The sequence below is a fragment of the Pteronotus mesoamericanus genome, unplaced genomic scaffold (genome assembly GCF_021234165.1).
Source record: "Pteronotus mesoamericanus isolate MK-2021 breed Mesoamerican mustached bat unplaced genomic scaffold, CSHL_Meso_final contig_32, whole genome shotgun sequence".
NCBI lineage: Eukaryota > Metazoa > Chordata > Mammalia > Chiroptera > Mormoopidae > Pteronotus > Pteronotus mesoamericanus.
In genome coordinates this window covers 13,905,896-13,930,962 of record NW_026555134.1, presented here as the reverse complement: position 1 = coordinate 13,930,962, position 25,067 = coordinate 13,905,896, and the positions used below count along the sequence as shown (strand labels likewise).

General features: G+C 38.0%; 1 protein-coding gene across 1 annotated transcript in view; it reads left to right on the top strand.

The window, feature by feature from the left end:
* The first annotated feature begins 6,348 nt into the window (after positions 1 to 6,348).
* NAF1 (nuclear assembly factor 1 ribonucleoprotein) overlaps positions 6,349 to 25,067 on the top strand; it is a 38,014-nt gene continuing 19,295 nt past the window's right edge. Inside the window, exons 1-3 of the mRNA XM_054576112.1 lie at positions 6,349 to 6,942; positions 11,012 to 11,183; positions 22,700 to 22,793. Coding sequence (XP_054432087.1) covers positions 6,584 to 6,942; positions 11,012 to 11,183; positions 22,700 to 22,793 — 625 coding nt within the window. The 5' untranslated portion in view covers positions 6,349 to 6,583. The remainder of the gene's footprint in view (positions 6,943 to 11,011; positions 11,184 to 22,699; positions 22,794 to 25,067) is intronic.

The window sequence follows — 25,067 nt, the reverse complement described above, 5'->3', positions numbered from 1 at the left end:
CCATATTGCTAAGGATTTATAATGACTTAAATAGAGGACAAATGCAGAGGGACGTGTTCTAATAGTCACGCTACTTTTCTATTAAAAATTTTCATGTTAAAAAGGCAAAACACTTTAATTTAGAAACTCTAATTTGCTGTATCACATAGTGCTAATGTAATATTTTCAAGTAATAAAGCATATTCAATAGCATTGGTCTCACTAAATTATTATTAAATGTGTAGGTATCCAACCAAAGCAAAACTTTTTGTACCGTTAATTTAAAAGTCTGCATCTGTTTTAAATTAGCACCTCCAAGGCTAGTCAGTTCTTAGAGATGGCAAAGGCTCCACAGAGCAGTCATTGACGTGCCAACCAGCTAGTCCAAAACCAAGCATTCTCTATCTGGCTTTTACATCCTGGGGACAACATAATTCTGCCTTAATCATAAGAGTCAGGTGCCAGGACACTAGGAACACCCCTCCGGCCCCAAACCTGCATAAAATCATTCCTATTCGGCAATCCTAAACTGTTGACTCAGCACGGCTTTGCCTTCCCCGGGGAAACTCCATTTAAGGCAGTGGAAATCTTCCCCAGCTCCAGTCTCCTGCCTATGCACCACCTTGGTGGCTCTCTTCTGCGGTCCTGTGTGCCGTGTCATGCCTCCTGTTTCTAGGACCTGCAAGTATAACGCACTTGGTGTGCCCTGAGCATCTCCTCTGTGGCTTCTAGTAGCGCGTCTGTCTGACCATCTCGTAAAAGAATTCAAAACAGGTGCACATAGCAAAAAAAAAAAAAAAAAAAAAAAAAAAATGGAGATCACCATCTTAGAAGTCATTTAGTCCCCATTCAAGCCCATCATGAAGATTTTCTTCAATATTGTCTTATCCTGTGCTTGAAGTATTCCCTTTTGGTTTTAAACCCCCTACATCCTGAAGAAGCTGACTGCATTGTATTATGCTGCTTACAACAAACGATCAGTAAATTGGCACTTGTCATGAAAGAAGGAGAATGGAGAGAGGTAGTATCACATAATTATCTCATTTTTTAGCATATTCAGAAGTGCTGAAAAGTGCATTACTTGATTCCTGAAACATATTGAAATGATCTTGCCTGCTTCCATCAGTGCACCTGAGTAGAGCGTCTGATAAGAAGACTCCAGGGGCAATTAGTCCGAAACACTTTTCCTCACTCTGTCATTCAGTATCACCTTTTCCACGATTTATGCAGTTACTATTCCAATGATTGCCATCATCATTTAATTCAGAGAATAGAGCAAGAATGACCCTGACATATTTGAATTTGGAATCTAGGGGAAGATAGAGTATTTCCTATAAGAACTTTCCTTCAATTATTGGTACAGCTCAACAAGGCAGTGTGAAGATAATTTTCTCTGACCCAGCAAACAAACCACAAGACATCTGTTTTTACTGCTTCTTTCCCAAATTGGAAACGATGACAGCTGTTGCATCCAAATTCGCGGGTTCATAAAGCCATTCAACTATTGATTGACCTCTGTTTGACTTTCATATTGCTTTATTAAAAAGAAAATATAGTTCTTGGAAGAATAAAATCAATTTTGGTAACTTCAGGACTGAATTATAGGCAACAAATAGAAATACTCAAAATTGGCCTGTAAATGAAAATTTACAGAAAAGGGGAATGTAATCCCTGGCTTCAGGCAGAACTGAAAGTAAAAATAAATGTAAGAAATCTGTTGAGTGTGTTAGCTGTACATCCTTGCTGGATTATAGAGCAGTTCCAAAAATACTCACTTAAAAAAATCAGCTTTATTAAGGCATAACTGACATATAAAATTGACTTGCAGTTCTCCTTGCCATTCTCTTTTATGACTCTGTACCGCCTACCCTGCCTGACCCATTGGTAAGCCAAATAGGTGGCAGCACGGGTCATAGCCATATGTCCCTGGGTTAGAGGTTATTTGAAGGTAAGTAGAGATTCTGAAGTAGTATTAGCCAAGGTCGTTCTGAGACGTGTTGGTGGGATGAAGAGAGAGCATTTCATAGGGTCAAAAGCATAGTAGGTATACCAGAATGAATGCAAAGTCTGAAGAGATGGGATTGAAAAAAATACAAAGGGGTTATTAGAAGAAAGAGTTCAAGACAGTTGTAGAGTATGGTTTCTGTCCAGCAGTTCAGTACGTTTCAGAGGCCCCTTTTAACCTGGAGCCTGATGTGGTATCTGCTGAAGATATGGTTACTCACTCCTACTCCCTTGCTCCATCCATCATAACCACGGATATTCCTGGTCTGGGATGTACATGAGGAGGCGAGAGGTCCTTGATTGCCCAAGCTTGTAATCTAGCCAGGCCCTGAAGCTGCCAGCATTGCTTTGGGACAGAAAGGATGAGGCAATGTCCAAAAGTTAGACATAATAAAGAGTGAAGATTAATATACAAAGCGGGCGATTTTAGGAAAGAAAGTGATGAGATTGATAACAGTGAATCCATGTTATGGGCCCACCTAGTTTTCCACTTCAGAGCAGTTTATGCCTGTTTGAATTACCCTCTGCTCTCAGTAAAGCATGCTTTCCTGCAAGATGTTGACGTGTCCTCGGTTGTGGCTATGAAAGAGTACCTGCCATGGGGACCTCGCCCAGATTTGGGTGGGCAGATGGCTGGGAAAGTTTGGGGATTTTATGATTATGTACAATGGACTCATGCCATGTGATTCAAAATACAGCTTCACCTGTGTCTTCCACGGTCCCGTTACCTCTGCCCAGTGGGAGTAATCCTTCTCCTGCCTGTGCGGAAACTCAGTCCCTCTGACTACGCTGGTCATTCTTCAATAAGAGTAAGTCCTATGATTTTTTAAAGGGGCCAATATAGTCACAATTCAGAACCGTAATATGTCCTAGATAATATTCAAAACTCTAAATTTGATTTTAACATGAAATCTCACTTACTGTCTGCTGAAGCCTTTTCCGAGCTGGTCACTGACAGTGGGAAGTAGGACATGGTCTTTCTTTTCTCTTTTATTCTTCTACAGTCTCTTCTCTTTTTGTAGCTTGTTACCATTCTAGGTTTTTCAGTCCTTCTTGTGTTGATGGAAAATGGTGGGGAGAATTAGTGAAAGGAGATTGAAGGAGGCAATGGGCATCAATAATCCATGAATTTTTCTTCCAAAACCTTCTTCATAAAACTCTTTAAATATCCCTCCTCCTATTTTTTTTTTCATTTTTTCTGATGTAAGATTTTTATCAATGAGCATTGGTTATTTCCTTTGAAATTCTGTATTCAAGGAAGTCTAGTACCTCATGTGTTCTGGGGCTTCATTCAAAAGTTTGAATTTAATATACTTTTAACAAATATGTTATGGAATGTTGGTGTCTTCATTAGTCAGGATGCTATAACAAAGTATCAGAGACCAGGTGATTTATAAACAACAGAGATTTATTTCTCACAGTTTTGATGGATTGAAGTCTAAGATCAGGGCGCCAGTGTGGGTGGGTTCTGGTGGGAGCACCCTGCCTGCTTGCAGACTGCTGACTTCACCCTTTAGTAACACTGACAGAAAAGCAAGGGAGCTCTCTCAAATCTCTTCTATAAAAGCACCAATCCCTTTTATAAGTGCTACACCCTCATGACTTAGTCACCTTCCTAAGGACCCTCCCCCTAATACTATTACTTTGGACATCGGGTTTCAGCATATGAATTTGGAGGGCATACAAACGTCCAGTCTGCCACACTTGGTATATATAAATTCAGTCCCCAGGAAAAGAGATAACCCTGGAATCCTTCCTAGAGGATTTGTTTCCCTGGAGACTTTTTTCAACTACCTGATTCATGTGGTCTACCTGGTAGTTTTTCTAGTAGCAGTAGGCAAGGGGAATATATAGTATCCTAAGAGCGCTTTGAAGGGTCCCTGAAAGACTGATATCAAGTGGCATTCTTAGTCATATTCGAAGTGGGTAGGGGGACTTTAAAATACCTGCCATAAAAACAGGGTTCTAGGGTTAGAGCAGAGGATGATCAAATGCCATGGGTGATCATTTTTAAGGGTCAGCAATACTGTAAGTGGAGTCTTCATGGCAGTCTAAGATAAAGTTTATAGTTCCAACTTCTAAGAGCTGTCAAGTTTTAGATTAGATCATATATATTTGAATATTTGAGAACAGTGTGTCAAATGTAGCCATCACAAAATCTCCAACCCAAAACAATGTACACCAGCCCAATATTTCCCTGTCACCATGCTTTTTAAAATTGTCTCTGACAACATGTTTATTCTCATCACCACTTGGGTGGGTGACTTATAAGTCTATGTTTCCATTCTACATTTAGGAGTTTGACGTTATCTTCAGACAAAGGGGAGTTATTAGAAGGTTTCAAACCAAAACAATTATATGATCACGTGTGCATTTCAGAAATCATATTCTGGCTAGAGTTTAAGAATAGATTAGGGAAGAGGTGAAACTGATCAGTACACCAAAGGTAAAGAGCGAATGGAGGGTCAAAAATAAAATGAAGGAAGGAAGGAAGGAAGGAAGGAAAGAAGGAAAGAAGGAAAGAAGGAAGGAAGGAAGGAAGGAAAGAAAAGACAAGCAGAGAAGGGAGAAATATAAGAATGCTACCCCAAATGCCAAAAGTGGAGGGAGTGATGAACAGCATCATGTTCCTAGAGGCCAGCAAAGATGAATGCTAAAGAACAGTGACTGGATTTGGCAATTGAGCTAAAGTTGTTTATGGCTTTCAAAGAAACGTTTTAGTGTAGTGGTTCTGTCATAAGTTTACTGCAATGAGTTAAGGAATGAGAGATGAGGAGTTGGAGAAAACCAAGTGCCGACTACTTTTTCAAATAGTTTTCCAATGAAGAAAAAAAATAAGGAGAGGGGTTAAAAAGAAAACATATTTAAGGAGGGGGAAAAAAGGAAATAGAGGAAAGAAGAAGACAAATGTTGATTTTAACTGAAAATACTGAAATAAAATAGATGAGAATGGTCCCTGAGAAGGTCTGAAGAGATGAAATCCATAGCACATCTGCATCAGTTCTAGATTAGGAAGGAACTTCTGGTTTTTAAGATCAAAGAGATACTAGTAAAAATGGGTAAAATGAAGTTTATAAATCTGGAGGCAGAAAGCTGAGGGAGCTCATAATCTAGTGAGTAGTAGCTTAAGTTTAAATTCCTGCTTCTTTTTACAGGATTTCCATCAGTCTTACTTAACAGAACTTACATCTTCTATTCCACATTTCAAGTATTTTTCTACATCCTGTGCATTGACCTTTTTATTTCAATTAGATTGTAAACTCCTTAAAACCACTTTTGTCTTGAATTGCTGTGAAGGTTTACTACTGTGAAGAACACATAATAAATTCTCGTTGAATACAGACGGCCTTCTGTTATCTGTGGGTTCTGCATCCTTGGATTCAACTGACCGTGACCTCGGAAGGAAAATATTTTAAAAAATGTTACATTGTTGCTGACATGTACTATGTAGCTGGGCCTATGATGGTTGTGTCTGTACTGAACATGCATAAACTTCTTTTGTCATTATTACCTGATACAGTATAAAAATTATTTACATAGCATTTACATTGTATTAGGTATTTTAAGTACTTCATAGATGGTTTTTAGTTTACAGGAAGATGTGTGTAGGTTATATGCAAATACTATGCCATTTCATATAAAGGCCTTGAACATTCTTGGATTTGGCATCTGAGAGGGAGGGGAGTGGGGTTTCCTGGAACCAATCCCTCCAGAGAACTCTAACTAATAAAATCTTTAGCACACTCCTTGACACATATGCATGCTTAATAAATGGTAACAATGAGTACTACTACGGGAAGCTCTGATGCATTAAATTTAAGTTCCTCTAGGAAAGCATACAATTCCGATCCCTACCTCAATCCTAAGAACTTTTTGCTTGTTTTCCTTATGATCTGAAGTAATGGCTTTCCAAGCTAAGTTTCTATTAGCCTCTTCCCACCCTTTTGATGAAAATATGTCAACTATTTGCTACAAGATACACATCACTAAGTAGCAACATTCTGTTCACCATTACTGCTCTCTTGAATTCGAGGTTGCTTTGGAGGAAAAAAAAATTGGAACAGTTGTAGTAATTTTTTTGAGATGAATGGTCAACGTGCTCGATATCTATCAATTAACTTAATGTAATTTTAGTGGTTTGCTGAAAGTGTCTGTTCAAGGCTTCCTGGCTCTAGTTTCTGAAGTACAGAGCTCCGCACAATCACATCTTTGCTCCCGATAGATAAGCGCCAGGTCCAGTGATAGGACTAGGAGTCTAGCCATCTGATCCTGCAGTTCCAGCTGTACACAGCACCAAAGTTGCAGGGAAATTGGGGACTTGAGAGCCGCCGGAGATTCTAGTTGCAAAGATCCCGCGGTTCGCCCCGCCCTCAGTGAGCGCGGTGGCGTCACGTTACGCCAAACGTTCTCCCGGAAGTGCTGGTGAGTAAACGGTGGGGGCGTGTCTCTAGGTAACCCCGCGTGCAGTTACTGGAGAAACGCGGGAAGTGGGGCCCAGGCGCGGTTCTGTCCACTGCTAAGGTCGTTTTAGTTCCAGATCGAGCGGATAGCCTCTCCGAGGCCAAGAACGTGAGCCTGACCCGGTCTCCAGTGCGACGCGATGGAAGTAGTGGAGGCCGCCGCCGCTCAGCTGGAGACTCTGAAATTCGGTGGCACCGGCTTTGGGGTTGGCCAAGGGCAGGCGGTGCCGTCACCGGGCTCCGTTCCTGTCCCGGAGACACCGCAGCCACCACAGTCGGATGAGGTGTCCCCAGACACTGGGCAGGACGCGGAGGCTCAGCTATCCACGGAGCAGCCGCCTGAGCTCGCGCTGAGCACTGCAGTCGGCGGCAACCCCGTGCCGCAGCTGGGGCCCGAACCGCCACCTGGAGGGAACTGCGTCACCGGCTCGGGCGCTGCAGAGCTGGTGCCGACCCCAGACTCCCTGGGGACCTCGGACTCGGATTCGGACTCGGACAGGTCGGGTGCCTGCGGGTCCCGAAGCTGCTGGGAGAGCGGTTGTGTAACCTGCGGGAGGAGCCGGGGCTTGGGGGCCGAGGCGGTGCCCGCCTGGGCCCGGCAGGCAGGGGAGGTCCTTGCAACTCGCTGCGCACGTGTTGACTCGTAGCTGGGACCGCCCCTTTCTCGCTGTACCCTGCGGACTCCACATCTCCTCCCTAAATTTGGTAGTCTAAAAGGTCCTCTGTATAGATGGTAGCATTTTCAGTTGAAATATGGGAAACCTGAGAACATTACATTATTTCCATAATACTTAGTTCGGCGTATCCCTTCGTGATTACAACTTCTGAGTTTCGCGTCAGATCTGACATTTTCTTACATCAAGTTTAGTCGTGTGTTCTTGTTGAACCAGATGTAGTGAGGATTAGTTAAAGGATTTTATATGTTTCCAAATTTCCTTCTGGCAGTTTTGTTAATTCTTATAATCTTGTGGGGAGAATATGTTCGTGAAATTAGCAAGATATTGTTACTTAGTGTTATTGTACGCTTTGATTAGGTTTTGTAAGAGTCCACCATCCCTCACCTGTGCTTTTTAAATGTGAAACGTCTGTGGTGGGAGAGAACTAAAGTGTGTGGGATTTTCCTTGCCCACACTAACATTGTTTACAAGTAATATTTGAACGCATTGTGTGGGATATCGAACAGAGGGGAAAAAATAGGCATGATCTCTGCCCTATAGTCTAGTGAGAGGGATGAAAAAGATGAGTAATTATACTAATAAATGGAGTTGGTGAAAATTACCGTGAAGGAACAAGCAAGGCACTGAGAAAGTATTAGTAGAGCCAACCCTGTAGGACACTGTGGCCATGTTAAAATTTTCATTCTAAGTACTGAGAAGCTTTTGGAAGATTTTAAGCACAGAAATGGCACGCTCAGGTTAACATTCTAATAAGCTTTACTCTGTAGAGGAAGAATTGAATGGGTTCAAGAGTAAAAGCAGAGAAGCATGAGTGGAAATAGTTGAAAGATGTTGCATGAGTCCACAATGTGACCATGGTTGTGTCTGGATTAAATATTTTGAAGTCACGCTGATCTGTCTTGCTAATAGATGTGGCAGTGGCCTAGACAAAGAGCCGCCATCAGAGTGGATTGTAGTGACTAAGACGGGGGTTGGAGACCAGTGAGGAAGTTTAATTTGGATACTATATGTGAGATTTCCCTGACAGCAAATCGGAGGTGTCGGACAAGCGGCAGTATAATGAGTTTAGAGTTTGGAGGACAGTTCTGGGCTGGAGATGTACATTTGAGCAGCACCATATTTCAGATAAAACCGTAACTTTTTACGGACATTTTCAAACTTGGAGAATGTAGAGAGTAATATAATGATGCACATATACTCTTCACTGAACTCAGCAGTTTCCAGTATTTTGCTAATCATTTTAGCTCGTATTTCTACCTTCTTTTTAATTTGATAGTTTTAAGGCAGATCTCAATCAGCTGGTCACCTTACCTGTAAATTTTTTACTATGCAGTATTTGATAAAATGCTTTTTTATATAACCATGTCATTATCAACCTTAGTAAAATGAATTCTGATTCCTTAATATCACCTGATGCTCGGTTTGTATTTAGATTTTTCTGGTTGTCTGAAGGATGTCTGTTAACAGTTGGTTTGTTTGAATTAGAATTCAAACAACATTCAGAGTCTGATCTGTGTGTTACGTTTTATAAATCTTTTTTAAGTGAATGTGATATTTAAAGCCATCAAGAGCTAACAAGTTGTTAACAACTCTTTTAAGAAATATTCAGGGGAGGAATGAGGCCACAGCTGAAGAGATTAGACAGAGCTATTATAAAATGTATGTATGCTGATGGGAGCATCTGGGATAGAGGGGGAAATGCCTAATACAGCAATAGTGGGAAGGAGTTCACTTGCGAATGCGATGGGTTCTTTAGTCCCAGGGGCGACATTGGCCTCTGCCCATTTCCCCCGGTAACAGGAGGAAAGACGATACTTGCCGGAGCTAACCTCTTGGTTTCAGGTCCTTCAAGATTCATCTGGGAAAACATGTTTTTCAATGAACTGTGGTATAGTATGGGACAGGCTCTAGTAGGCAGTTTGCAAAAAGTGCCATGGGAGATAGGCAAGTTAAGTCCCATAATTCTACTTTGGATGGGGGGAGGGTGGCTTCAGAGGAGGTGATATTTGAGTTGAGACTATAAAGAGAAGTAGAATTTCTCTCCATTGAGTACATTCTAGTCAAAAGTAGTATCACAAACACAGGGAAAGTTCTATAAACCTCTTTGCTAGATGTTAGGGTGCGTGTGAGAAACTGATCGGAGATGGGGTGCGGAAGGTTACCAGGAACCTGACTGCTGGGGGCTCTGAGATGTCACACTCAGGGTGCCTGGCCTTTACCTTGTCCACAGTGTAGGTTTATGGGGGGAAAATTTAAGGTTTTTCTCTGTTTTAATATTTTCTGAATAAAAATTAGGAAGAATAGTCCAGACCCATAAAACCATCACTTTGATTTAACAATTATTAACATTTCAGAACTAATAGGTTCATGTGTATATCTTACTGAGCCATTTTTAAGTCATTCACACATAATATTTTATCCCTAAATATTTCAGCACACATTCTCTAAGGGGACATTCTCTTGTATACTCATACTACTACTAGGAGGTGAACAAAATTAATAATGATTCCCTCATATCTAATGTCCAGTCATGAATAATTATTTATTTTTATTGAATTTACTGGGGTGACATTGGTTAATAAGATCATACAGGTTTCAAGTGTACAGCCCTGTGATACAGGACCTGTATATCGCACTGTGTGCCCACCCCCCAGGGTCTAATCATCTTCTGTCTCCCTATTTTTGACCCCTTTACCCTTAACTACACCCCACCCCGCCCTTCCCTCTGGTAACTATCATACTGTTGTCTATGTCAGTGAGTTTTTGATAGTTTGTTTTTCTTGTTCATTCATTTGTTGCTTTCAGTTTTATATCCCACATTGGGTAAAATGATATGATTCTGAACTTTCCTTGTGTGACTTATTTTGCTTACCATGATATTTTCAAGGTCCATCCATGTTGTCACAAATGGCATTATTTTATTTTTTTCATGTCTGAGTCATACTCCATTGTATATATGTACCACATCTTGATCCAATCATCTATAGAAGGACACTTTGGTTATTTCTATGTCTTCGCCACTATGAATAATATTGCAGGAATGATGTTTACTAATCTGAAGATAGAATTTTATCATTGAGAATGCAATAGCTCAAAATTATCCCAAAGATTCTACCTATAGTGACTGGATTAAAGTCTTAAGCAATGAATAAAATAGAAGCTTAAAGAGAGAAGCGATTCAGTGAGGAGAAGGCACTTTTTTTTTCTTTTAGCTTGCTAGTGTGAGGTAAGTGTAGGTCATTTACACAGAGGTTGCCAGTGTGCAGCCAGAGATTAAATGGAGCTCAGAGATATCAGTGCTGAAGATTTAGGAATTATCTACACATGAATGCTAATTAAAAACATTGGAGTATATGAGGTTATCTGTGAAAGAGTACAGAGAGAGAAGAGAAGAAGGACTGAGGAGGTAGCCAGCAAACAACATTTAAACTCAGAGAAGGGTTACTGGTATTGCAACAGGATTTGCCGTTGAAGTCAAGGGCTAAAGGTGTTTTCAGAGAATAGAATGGTAAACATGGTTGGTACCTTTTGAGTTTCCAAGTTGCTTGAAACTATTGGCAAGTAAATGATCTGGTCATTGGTGACCAGTAAGAGAAGTGCATTGCCCAGAGCTCTTTTCTGTCAGTGATTTGACACAGGCTTAATTATATTAAGACAGTGGAGTGATGTGTGAGACTATTATAATAAGTGGGCTGCAGTTATAACTGGTTTTGAAAATGATATCAGTATATTAAGGGCTAACTTTCCAAATACCATAGTCAACCTCAAAATGCTAGCTTTTGAAGTATGTCAGCAAGAGTGAACATGTAGTAGATCCTACCTAGTTGAATAAATATGTTAATATCATCATGTTACTGCTTTACTAAGTTTTCAACTTTCCTTTCCCTACAGTGAAACAGATTCAGATAGTTCAAGCTCTTCTTCCTCATCATCTTCCTCATCTTCCTCTTCCTCTCGAATATCGCTTCCTCCAGTGCTGTCTGATGGAGAAGACAATTTACAAGTTGAGAAGGAAAATAAGAGTTTTCCTGTTATTAAGACAAAAGATGAATTACTTCTTAATGTAAGTACTTAGATTTGTTACTAAACCTAATTTGGATGTTCTAAAATTTATTGTGGTACTAGTATTGATCTCAGTTATCCTATATCTGATTCATAAATTTGAATACTTCTCAGTTTTATTGGGCATACTTTTACCATGCCTTACCTTCCTTAATTAAGTAAAAGAGAGGACTGTTCAGAGGATTGATCTGGGTAATTTCTAAGGTTGCTTCTAACTCTATAACATTTGATAATTGTTCTTCCTAGGATGTCAGTTTAAGTTTGCTATTTTCCATTTTTTTCATCTTCCCTAGAAGATATTTCTTATATAGATTTACAAACTTGCTTTTTTTTATTTGGTCCATAAGGTAGAACATTGTGCTCAATTGCAATTAAACTCATTGTTTTAATTGATTGTACTAAGAAACATAAAAAGTAAAATTAAATGGGTTGAACTTATTAGGATTGATTTCTCTTGGAGTTTTAGGATTGTTTCTTTTAGAGTATAAAGGACTATAATACTTTTGTATATGTATAAATATTGCCTTAACTTTTTTACTAGATCTGTAATTCTTACCTTGAGACTCCCTGGAAATTTAATATAAAATCTTAGGCTATTTGTTTATTATTATTCGGGATAGAGTGCCCATATTTTCTTGCCTTTTTTTAAAAACCATTCATTCATTCATTCATTCATTCATTCATTCATTCATTTATTTTACAGAGAGGGGAAGGGAGAGAAAGAGGGAGAAAAACATTGTCTGTGCGCCGAGTGGGACCGAATGCACAACCTAGGCCTGTGCCCTGACTGGGAATGAACCAGGAAGCTTTCACTTTGTGGGATGACACCCAACCAACTGAAACACAACTGGTCAGGGCTTGAGTGCCCATATTTTTATCAGAAAGTCAAAAAGCATCCATGGCCGCAAAGAGGCCAGGAACTGTGTTCTTTGATGGACTAAGCTCCTGTATTTGTAGCTTCCATAGTGCCTGATAGAGTGTTTTATAGGTAATGGGTTCTCAGTCAATAGTAATAAAATGAATAATTGAGTGGATAGGTGTCTTTCATTCATTCTTAAACTATTCAGCACCCCTGCCATATGCTAGGTGCTATAACCAGGACGCTTGGAGGATTAGTGAATCCTCCTGTATGAAAGTCATGGGAACGACTCTTACTGTGTTAGCTGGGGCCCGGTACACAGCCCTGAACAAATGATGGGGGTTAGTGGAAGGGGCATGCGGATTGGCTGGGCATGAGTCATGTAGCCACTCCTGTGCGTGTGGGAGAGTGTGGGGGAAAGTGCGTGCCTGAGAGAAAGCCTGTGGGTGAGTGTGAGGGCGGGAGTGTGTAAGAGCAGCTGGCAGAAAGGAAGTGCGAATGGGTGCGTGTTTGGAGGAGGGCAGAGGTAGGATGGGCGGGATCAACCCCACACAGACTGCAAGGAGTGGGTTCTCCCACAGGAAAGAGAGGCTTTCATCCATTTCAGAAGGGGATGCTGTTCAGTCAGGAATAGTCGTTATCCTCTATGTGCGGAAAGGGAATGACTTGGAAGAAGTTATCATGTCACTTAGGTTGCAGTTTTGTGGTTGTGAAAAACAGAGACTCCAGTTACTTCAAGAAAAGGAGGATTTGCTCTAAACTTGCATAGGAAAGCCGTTAAGAATTAAGGCAGCTGTGGAAGATGGCCTTGCTGTGCCTTTTATATGCTTCTTGAACATTCTTATAGCTCTCTCAGTGGCATGTTATTCTTTCTTTACTGACTGACTCTCTGTTTACCTGTAGATTCATCTTTTTCATTCTAGATTATACATGGATTCCTATGTTCTTGGGTGTAAATATAGTATCTCCTACCTCCAGCTTTCCCATGAACTGGCTAATGAGATTTATGTTTCTTTGCACACTTTTGGGATACTCTTTATACTTAGAAGGTGTTTCCTCTTTTGTTACAACTCTAGCTGTTTTGTTCAAGTCTCCTGGTATAGGAAAACACCAGCTAGAAGTAGTGGTAACAAAATATATTTTCCTAGCCCCGGCTGGTGTGACTCAGTGGCTTGAGCACCGGCCTGCAAACCAAAGGGTTGCCAGTTTGATTCCCAGTCAGGGCACATCCCTGTGTTGCGGGCCAGGTGCCCAGTTGAGGATGTACAAGAGGCAACCACACATTGGTGTTTCTCTCCCTCTCTTTCTCCCTCCCGTCCTCTCTCTAAAAAAATAAATAAAATCTTTGACAACTGTAATAGAATAAACATGATTTATAAATTTAAAAAAAATGAATATGAAAAAAAGACACCTGTAATAGAATAAACATGATTTATAAAATTTAAAAAAATGAAACAAAATATATTTTCTGAAGAAAATTAATGAAATGTTCTGTACATGTTGTCTTTGCTTAAAGATACACATAAGTTAAAATGGGCCAAGCAGTTATTGCCAGATGTTTAGAGATCTCTAGAACATAGACATGCCCAATTTAACTCAGTTTTATGTCCTTTCCCTTTATAAAGTATCTCATTCTAGGCAGGGGCTGTTGTCATTTGGACATGCTGAGCTTAATTAGTCTTTTTTTATCAAGCAGGAATGTCACCATCTTGGATCGACATTACTAAATATTTGCTGCTGTTAGTAAGTTAGATCCTGTTGATATAAGTACTAATTCTTGCAGATTTGTAAGTATAAGTATATGGAAGTATATGGGTGAAGTAAAATTGAGATTGTTCATTTAGAATTAAACCGTAGATAGTTGCAGCAGTCCCTAGGCAAGATTTGGTTATAACTTTAATGAAAAGCAGAGACAGAGGAAGAAGAAAAAAAAGAGGGATTAGTCAGCTATAGACGCAATGGAAAGAAGACTCTTAATTAGCTCTTTTTATAATGCCATAATTCCGTAATATATGACATTAAATAAAACCACGTGGAGTTATTCTTTTAAACATAAACCCTTCTTTAATGCTGAGAAGCTTTATATTTAACCTACACACTAAATATAAAGCAGTATGTACATTATGGCTTGGAACTACATTAAACCACATAAGGTTTATTTTGTGTTTCAATGAATTGGAAAATTAGTCTTTGAAAAATGTTCTCAGCAATTTATGCCTTGAACTTTTCATTCAGATAAATCGGATATAATTAAAAATTTAGAATCATAAAAGCATTTATGGGATTGTGACATTTCAAAGCCTAAATCAGAAATGAATTTTATAAATTAGTACCTACTGTTTTTTTCTTCTGAAAACCTGAAAGATTTTATATAACAATTTAAAATTTTGGTTACAGTGCTGCAACAATGATAATAATGTGTATTTATATAAAATAGAGCATGACCAAGGAAAAAATTTAATGATTGTAGGCAATTCTTGGTATATTTACCTTCATAATTTTGAGACTGCCTATGTTGTATTTTAAAACAAGTGTACTTTGTAGTTAGATTGACTATACTCCACTTCTGATTCTGCCAGTGTAGGCACATACCCTAAGACATCCCAACATAAGGATATGGAACCATCTGGCTAGAGACAGTGGCCAGAAGTTACAGTGGATTATTTCATACCTTTTGATATCCCACTGTCTATTAAATTATATTGTACCTTGGCCTACACTTAATACTTGTTGACCGAATATGTTGTTTTCAAGGGCTAACTTTGTTTGTAAGTTTTGTCCTAAATGCAGGCCTCTATTTCACCTTCAGCTTCCTGTTACCCTATTTGGAATTACTGCATTGTATTTTAGGATACTGCATTGTTCTCAAAACGCCTGATATTTAAGAAATGATTTATATGCTTGAGAGGAGGTAATTTTTAATATTTGGAGCTCTTTACAAATATATTTTTAAAATATATTAATATTTTGTTTCATTGTACAAAGTTATTCGAGTAAAGCTTATATTAGGCACAAACAATCCCTTAAATTGTTTTATTCAGTAGAGTATCCATTTATGTCCTGTGTATATACGTATATATGACTGTTACTCATAAATCATGCACATATTAGATTACCCCATTCCCCAGTAGATTTTAAGGAGGTTTTCTTTTTTAAGATCTTATCTTTAGAGAGAAGGGAAGGGAGGGAGAAAGGGAGGGAGAGAACAATCAATCCGTTCCCTCTCCTATGCTCCCTGACCCCAACTGGAACCAAACCCACAACCCAGGCATGTGCCCTGACTGGGAATCAAACCAGTGACCTTTTGCTTTGTGGGACAACACCCAGCCAACTGAGCCACACCAGTCATGGCAATATAAGTGAGTTCTTATTACTTTAAAGGATAAAGACAAGTGTCTGATAATGAGGAATTTAGCTAGAGAGTGAGCTTACACACTTACGCTGAGAGCAAAGTAACTAACACCAGAGAGATAATGATTGCATGTCAGACAAAAGAAGTCATAGGACTGAGCAGAAGGGGTGTTAACTTGCAGTGCAGTGGTCGAGGGAGGCTCATGGCTTGAACTTATATCAAAAGATGGATAGGATATATTGATCATGGATAGGTGACAGGTAAGGAGAATAAGAACTTTCCCAATGAAAGGACCAGGTCTGCTGCTTCACGTGAATTCCCAGTGTTGGTTACATAGTAAGGGTTCAGGGATAGTTTCTTTGTTTATTCATTCATTATGATGCCTACTGCTAATGTCAATTTAAAAATGGACACTTTTTTTACCTTTGGACATTTCTGAAAAGTTGGGACTAATTAATGACATTTTTACATTATTTGTATGCTTTTACCTTGAGGGCATATAAAATGAGTCTTGGATTTGATGAAACATGGCCTCCTCTGTTAACATAAAAGATAATGATAGAATTCATCATTGAAGGTTTTTTTTTCTTATTGAGATGGATTATAATTGTATTTTACTTTTATATTCATGTGAGTCAACTTTTGAAGGTATTCTTATGAACTTTTTTCTATGACAGTAATTTTAGAGAAAAATAGGATGAGAACATTGTATTTATTTTAAAAAGGAAAATATAAAGACACTACAAAGAAATGTTGACTTTTATTTTTTAGGTGAAAATATTTAATGGCATAGTCTGAATCTGAGTTTAGTGTCATATACAATAGCGTTACTACAAAAACCAAAAGGTTGCAGGTTCAGTTCCCAGTCAGGGCACATACTTAAGTTGTGGGTTTGATATCCCAGTCAGGTGTGTACTGGAGGCAACTGATCACTGTTTCTCACTCACATTGCTGTTTTCCTCCCCCTCCCCTCTCCCTCTCCCTCCCCTCTCCCTCTCCCTCAACCCTCTCTCTTCCTCCTTCTCTATAAAATCAATGAACATATCTTGGGGACTGAGGGTTAAAAAAAAAAAAAGACTTCATAGTCATAAGATGCATGCTGTTATAATGTGGTCTTTAAAGTATACCTGCATTAATGACCACAGATAGATTGGTGCTGTTCATACCCGGTTACGTTTTGTAATGGAGGGTTCTTGAATGTATATGACCGTGTAAAGCAGTGCTGTCTGGTAGGGCTTCCTGCAGTGATGGAAATGTTCTCTATCCTATCTGTCTTAATGTGTTCCTAAGACTTTGGGTTTAAGCTATTGTCTTAAGCTGTTGAGCACTTGAAATGTGGCTAGTGTGACTGAGGAATACATTTTAAATTTTTTGAAATTTCAGTTAATTTAAATAAATATAGAGTCTCATTGGATAAACAGAATAAAATGAGTCTTTCTTATCCACTCATCCATCTTTCTGTGAGGGTAGTGGGATAATCCAGGCTCATATTTTAAACTTCTTAACCTGCAGCAAATAGCCTCCTTCTGTCATCCTCAGTATGTTTGATTTTTGCTTATTGTATGATGAAGAAGCTCTTTCTATCCCAGGTTTCCTTCATCACATCTACCTTTAAAATTTAGTTCATCAGTGTGTATTTTATTTCTGATTCTTTATATTCTCTGTGTGCTGTCAAAGTGGTAATGTTCTTGCCATATTTTTTTACTTATTGGAGTACATCTGTCTTTGTGTTTCTCCTTCTGTTTTCTGTCACACACGCACCTTTCCCCACTTTCAGAAAATCAAAGTGATTGATTTTTTGTTTCCTTAAAGAAGGTTATGAGGCCTTTGAGACTGAGGAGATTTGTTTATCTTACCTGGGGCAGCTGCTGTGTTATCAGGGAGCCAGGTGTTAATCTAATAATTATAATAATGTTTGCTGCTGCAAACCTGAGTATCGATTTATCAATCCTGGGCAGTGAAGCTTCCTTCGAAGCCAGCCTTTTTCATTTTATTTTTGAGAAGGTTGGGTTGAAGTTCTTTTTATTCCTTGAGAATTCTCCTTTGAATTCTAAGAATTGTACTTTCAATATATAATTTTTGCTCTGATTGAAAAAGACAGACCTCTTCTGAGATAAGCCTGGCCAGGTTCAAGTTCTTGTTGGATTTATTGTCTAGTTAGGAAAGTAGACTTTAAGAAGTAAACAAATAGGATGTTAGATAGTAATGTGTTTACAAGAAAGAAAAGCAGCAGGATAATTTGATAGAGTAACTAGGCTTATTGGTGGCGCAGTACTTTAGATGTAGCAATTAGGGAAGAGAAAGTGACATTCGACATCCCAGTGTCAGTACAAGAGCTCTCATTGCCCCTTCTGACGTGGCAAATCCGAGGAACTTTCCCGTTGAACCTTATAAAGTTCTACCTGTTTGAATCTGCCAAAAATCCTTATGGAGAACACATCACTTGGGTGAATTCGTGTTGGAGTTTGCGATATTTTCCCTCCTTTTGTCCTTCTTTTCTAGCATGTTCATTTAAAAGAAACATACATGCATATCTTTTCTCCCTTAGTCCCCAAATGCCTGCCATTTTCAAAGCAAATGTGTATATACTGCTTGATTTAACTGGACTTCCAAGGGCAAACCCTGTAATGGGCTCTCAACCTGGGATTGTACAGGCTTTGTTTCACTTACTAATCCCATTTATGTCTTACATGTCTTATGTACAATATTTAGTTCTTTATGCAGCTTTTGTGTTGTGCAGATATTTGGGATGGAAATTTTATGCATAACGCTTTCATAGGTAGGTCTGTAACTGCAACTTAATTACCTTCATTGGCTTTTTTCAAGAATGCTCAGGAAATTGTGTAAGCATTCCTCTGCTAGCAAGGAACTGGGATTGCTGAACTGGAATTAGAATGTGATGGTGATAACAGATGGTGGTGCCTATGGCTGTTTTTGCCCCTAAGTTTGGTTCTGCATGAGATTAGAGATCTTCACCATTTGTAGGCAAAACTTTTATTTCTGTTCATACATAGGACAAAACAGGGTAGCAGCAGGATTTAAGGGGGCCTGCCAGATTGTTTTTGACCACAAGTATTGGTCTCTGCCCACTGGAAATATTCTGGCTTTGTGCATCTTCCCTTCTCTTCCTCGTGGTGTATATCTCATAGACATCTTTTTTTTTTTAAGATTTATTTTTATTTATTTATTTGTTAGAAAGAGAGGATGGGAAGGGGAAAGAGAAACATCAATATGTGGTTGCTTCTCTCGCGCCCCCGCTGGGGACCTGGCCCGCAGTTCAGGCATGTGCCCTGACCTGGAATTGAACCTGTGACCCTTTGGGTCGCAGGTTGGCACTCAATGCACTGAGTCACACCAGCCAAGGCACATAGACATCTTTAGAGCAGAGGCTTCCTCAGACTTTATAGACTGACTTGCTCAACTTAGAGTAACTTATAATGATCTCAAAGGATGATAAAAAGTCATTTGATAAAGTTCAACAGTCATTTCTGATTTTTAAAAATACTTGGTAAGATAGGAGTAGATGTATACTTTCTTAATCTTATTAGAAAGAAATTCCAATCAAAATGCATCATCATTCTAACATTTAAAATGTTCCTAGTAAAGAGTCAGACATCATATCATAGTTGCTTGACATTTGACATTCTGGAAATACCAACTAATGTTTAAAAGTGAAAAATATGATGAACAAATACTGAAAAGAAGGAGTACTTATATTTTTAAAATATAATAATATAATGAATATGCAAGGAAATCACTAGATACAAATTTCACTTGATGTTTTCTGGTTTTTAAACAGTACTCTATAGAGAATCCATTTATAATAGCAGTAAAAATATTAAATAATTAGTAATTTATAATAGCAAATAGAGTACAAAATGGCTTTGAATAAACTTAAGGACTATGTAGGACCTGTAAGAAGACAGCTGTACCTGAATGTGATTTTAATCAGTACTAACAATACTAATATAACTAACTGATGTTAAAGTTTACCAAGTGAAATGAATATGTACAAATAGCTAGAAAAATTCCACAGGGAAATATATTGATGTAGAGTTGGTAGGGATACTAGCCCTTATTCTCGAATACTAAAACATACTATAAAAGGCAGAGTTGTTAAAATAGCTTAGTACTGACATTGAACTAGATCAGTAGAACCAAATGGAGATTTCAACAAAAAACCCAAACATACAAGTACATTTAGTATATGTTAACATTTTTTTCTCAAATCAGTAGGGAAAAAGATTTATTCTTCAACATGTGGAAATAACTGGCTTGTAATTTGGATAAAGATAAATCCAATTTCTGCCTTGCATTTTTTCAAGAATAAAATCACAAATGGACCAAATATGCAAATATTAAAAATGAAATTAGAAAAGTGATGAAAACATCAGTGAATTTTAGAAATTAATTTGGTCAAGGAAAGATCTTTATAAATGTGACTTACACAAGTCTCAAAAGCTTAAAAAAAGAGATTGATGTATTTGACTTCATAAAAATTAAAATACCAAAGCTCATTAAACAACAAATGCTAAAAAATATGCTAGGAGGTAAGGGAGTGGGCCTTTGCCACATATTGGATAAAGGGCAAGTGTTCTTAAAAACCTAGAGTTCTCTTACAAATTAATGAAAAGATAAAGACAAATGTGTAAAATATACAACCAATCCATGAATATATAAAAATAGCCAGGAAACACGCAAGGATGTTCAGTCTTCCTGATTAATGAAGAAATTCAAATTAAAGCAAGATACTATTTTGGACCTATCGTTTGTGGAAGTGTGAATTGGTGTATCCTTTTTGGAAGCAAGTTTTGCAATATGTGTCAAAAGTAAAAATGCTTATGTCTTTGAATTTAGCAGTTACACTTAGAAGAATTTATCATAGGGGTTACTCAAAGATAAATGTGAAAGAATGTTCTGTGTTTCATTGTATGTTATGGTAAAAATTTGAAAAAGACAGACAAATGTTTCATCAGGTGACAGGTGTATTAAATTATGGTACATCTGTACAGTAGAATACCATAAGAGTATTTAAATAAAATTAGATATTTATGTTTTGGTGAAGAATGTGCCAGATGTGATAGGTAAGATAGCTTATATCACAATGTCTATATTTTATTTCAGTGAAACATTTTGAAGTTAGTAATGCGAGGTTTATATCTACATATAGTAAATATATTTGAAAGACTTGAAACAGCAGTCTGTGGAGAGGAATTGGGAGATTAAAAGGAATAAGGTAGTAGGATTTTTGCTTTTTACTTTTCATCCTTCTGTGCTACTTGAGGTCTTCCTTTTATTAAAAACAGAAATTTGTATTAGCTTTATGCTTTAAAGTTTTTAAAAACCATAACAGTATCAGAGTTTAGAATTGTACCAAACCATAGTTACATTGCATGGGACTTTATTCCTCCTAATAGAAAATACAAAACAAGGAGCCTTTCATTTTGTGGTCAAATAACATTTATTTAGTATTTGAGAATAACATTGATTCTGTGTCCTAAGTGTTAATAATGGCTTGTGGTCTGCACTCCTGTCCAGTTCAGAGGTTTTATAAAAGATCTAACAGTACTTCCTCTTGCAGAGATTTCTCTACCCTTTCTTCTACTACCATACTTTCTGGCTTGATTTAACCAGGAGGCTTTATCCCAGTGTAAATGACAATGAAAGTTTTCCTGCTAGATCTTACCATAATTTGGATGGGCGACAGGGCAGAGTGTCTCACTACAGTTATGCATTGGAAATACCATTGGTCAGTTGTGAGAGGTGCCTTTCCCTGCACCCGAATCAGTGTGAGGCCCATATCACAGTTGCCTTCTGCAGTATCTTTAAAGCCCTCCTGTCTGCAGTCCCTCAAGATTATAGTTGTCCAGTCTTATATTTAGCAGGTGTGGGTTTCTTTAGCTAAGAACTTCTTAAACAAGGCTATGCCATATCACATGTCTTTTACCAGCTCTAACAACTGAGCTTCCTTCTCTGTTCTGTTACACACATATGAACCACTTTTCAAATCACAGTCTTGCCAAGAAAAGGCTCTCCACATTGAATATGGTAAAATGACAAGTGGTTGTCCTCTTTCTAAAAGTACAGGAAAATTCAGATATATAAATCATAGCCACTTCTTTCCACAACCATACAGAGAGGTAAGTCTTCAGCATTGAGTTAGAGGAGACCCTTAGTGTGGCTCTTTATAAGTGATCCTTGATCAGAAAATAGCATCTCCTAGAAGCAAGTTATACTTGAACACTGTTTAAGTGATTTTGTTTAAACCCTTTTTGGAGTCCCTATAGAGGAAAATCATTACCTGGGATGCATTTGTCTGCAATACACTGTATCATTTAGGTGTTCTCATCTTTTTCAACATTTCCCCAGAAGTTATCTTCTCCCAGACTAACTCCTAACATTGCCATTAACAGAGCCTTTGCACTTTCGAGTCTTCGTAGGTTAAAATTTCTAAGAGTTAATTGTGTTCTTTTTTGACAAAGGTCAAGAATAGAAAGAAAGCTCTGTTTATGTAATTTAAATCCTAAGGCCAACTTTATTCTTAGATTTCTCTTAAACCTCACCTCTACTTCAATGTCTAGTTTCTATAGCAACTGAGATACAGTTAGGTGCTAGGTCAGAGAAGAGCAATCTTTTGATGTTAAGAAATTTGGTTTTTAACCTAAAGGGGGAGGATATAGTAGACAACACTCTCATAGCTTTTTCTGTGCTGATGCCTACATTCTGTTCCCAGGGATTCTGTATTTTCTTTTTTCCTGAAGAGACCAGACATTTATCTTCTTACATAGCCCCAGAAAAGACTGTTACATCTCTTCAAACAACTTAATCACAGTCAATTTAATTGATTAATCAAATCAAGACAGCTAAGAGATAGAGCTCTTCTTCTGTGGAAAAACTGTAGTGACCAGGGGAATTATTATTTTTTTTTTTCCAAATGCAGTGTCTCTGAGAATTATGTGAATTGTCTGTTTTCTTCACCTTGGATTGCGTAACAACCTTTTTTTTATTGGTCTCTTGTTCAAATGTAATTGGAAAAACCTTGAGTGGTATTTTTTTTTACATTCTCAGTCCATCTGGCTCAGGGTGTAGACACTAGACCTGTTGTATCACTTAGGTGGGGAGATGCTGGCGGTGGGAGAAGTACTGCCAGATGCTGAGGAGGATGACATCAAGGAGCTGGCATGGGTGCTTACTGTGTTATATCCTCAATGACGTGTATAGGACTTTAAATAGAAACTAATGCCCATTTTTTTAAAAAGTTAAGTTGTTAAAGCTGGAGGAAAATGAGTGCTTTTTTATATTATAGGAACTACCTTCAGTTGAAGAACTCACTATTATTCTGCCTGAAGATATTGAATTGAAGCCTCTTGGGATGGTTTCAAGTATTATTGAACAATTAGGTATGTAAATAATTTTATTAATACCATATATATATGCACACACACACATGCACACACATCCCGCCCCCTGAGCAGTGCACTAATAATCAAATCAGAGACTTATGACTAGTAAATTTGAACAGATAAATTCAGTTTTAGTTATATAAGTAATCCATAAATACATTTTCTTTATAAAATTTTAAGATTGCTTTTACTGACATATTTCTTCAGAATTTTCTTTGATGTGCAATAGCTCATTTTCTGTTGCTATTAAATTACTAAAAATTTAGTGGCTTAAAACAATACAAACTTATTATTTAAGAGTTCTTTGGGCCAGAAGTCTGATATGGGTCTTACTGAGTTAAAATCAAGGGGTCCATCAAAACTAAACTTTTTTGTGGTGGTCCGAAAGGGGCATCTACTTCTTTTCCTCTTTCGGCTTCTAGAGGTTGCCTGCACCCCTGGGCTCATGACCTGCTTCCTGCATCTTCAAAGCCAGCAAGCTTCTCTCTGAATGCAGCCTGGAAAGGTTCTCCGCTTTTAAGGGCTCCCTACATTGGGCCTTCATGTGTAATGTAGGATCATCATTCCGTCTCAGGGTTCTTAATCATATCGTCAAGAAAAATAAATTTAATGTAAAGTGACATTTTCCCAGGTTTAGGGATCAGGGTGTTGATATCTTTTTTTGTGGGGAGGGCATGATTCTGCTTACTGACTTTGATTTATTTTATAAACATGTGAATTAGAAAGGTCTGTGATGCAATACTGATATTAATGGCATGAAATACGAAGCTGTTGGGTATAAGACAACTAGACATTATGGATTTCCTTTCAGCACCAGGAGATGGCCATCAAAAGGTCTTGAAATTAATTCTCATAATGAGTTACACCTGAGAATACAGCTCAGCATTGACAGTCAGAGGGTTTTTGAACTGGGAAAAAGACCGAGATCATCCACCAGCCGGCCCCCTTAGTTTACAGGACTTAAGGAACACAGAAAAATTTGTCTCTTGCTTTTATCATCAGTTGTATGAGTCACTGGTAGAAGTGAACTTTATCCTTTTTTTAAATTTAATTTTTATAGTGTTTCTCATTACCATTTCGTCCCTTTCTACCCCCTCCCCCAGCAGTCACCACACTGGAGTCCATGTCCGTGAGCCCTTTTACCTCTTTGCTCAATCCCTCCACCCCCTAACCGCCCCTCCCCCACTAGCTGTCAGCCTGCTCTTCATCTGTGAGTTTGTCCCCATTTTACTTGTTAGCTTAGTTTGTTCATTAGATTCCACATACGAGTGAAATCACATGGCATTTGTCTTTCTCTGACTGGCTTATTTCACATAGCATGATGTTCTCCTGGTCCATCCATGCTGTCACAAAGGGTAAAATTTTCTTCTTTTTTACAATCTTTTGACCATCTTCTAACAGTGTACTTATCAGTATTTTTAAAAATTAATATTAATTTAGATAAATTTGCACTTTTGTAATTTATTAATTTTTATAAAAATTATAGTTAATAAACTATATGAATCTCAAATTATATTAGTTTTTGAATCATCTTATTTAATAATATGCATAAATAAGTCAAAAAGGTAATTACACAATATGAGTTGAGCATTTATGAAACTTGATGTATGTAGAAAAAATATAGGTTATAATGTTTATCCTCAGTGAATAAAATGTAAATATATGATACACATGAAATGATGCTTTTTAAAGATACTCCTTTTACTAACACATCCTGATTGACTAATAAAATTCTCAAGCTTGTGGGAATAAAGATTGAATGAATCGAAATCCGCACATGTTACTCTGTTTTGAAGGCCTAAAATATCTAACATTATTTGGACCAAATTACAAACAAGAAAATAAAGTAAGCATTAGCATGCTAGGCAAAAATATCTGTGAATTCAAATAAGAGCCCAGAGATGAAAAGAGAGGATTTGGTTTTGTTCTCTGCATTTCTCATAGAAGTTATTTTGGATCGCCTCCCTCCCTCCCCCTGCCCACCCTCCCTCCCTCTCTCCCTCTCTCCCATCCTTTTAATCTGGAAAACACAAGAGGCAATTTAGATATAATCATATCTAAGGAGAAACAGAGAGATTTCATGAAATTAAGGATGTATGTATTAGTACATACTTTCATAGTATTGATAGCCTCTTTGTCAATGTATGGTACAAACTCTTTGTACCCAATACCTGAAACTATGTGCCACCTAAAATTAAAGTAATAAGAGAATTGGTCTTTTAGGCTGTGGAAACACAGTTACTAATTGTGTTATAGGGAGAGCATTGGAAC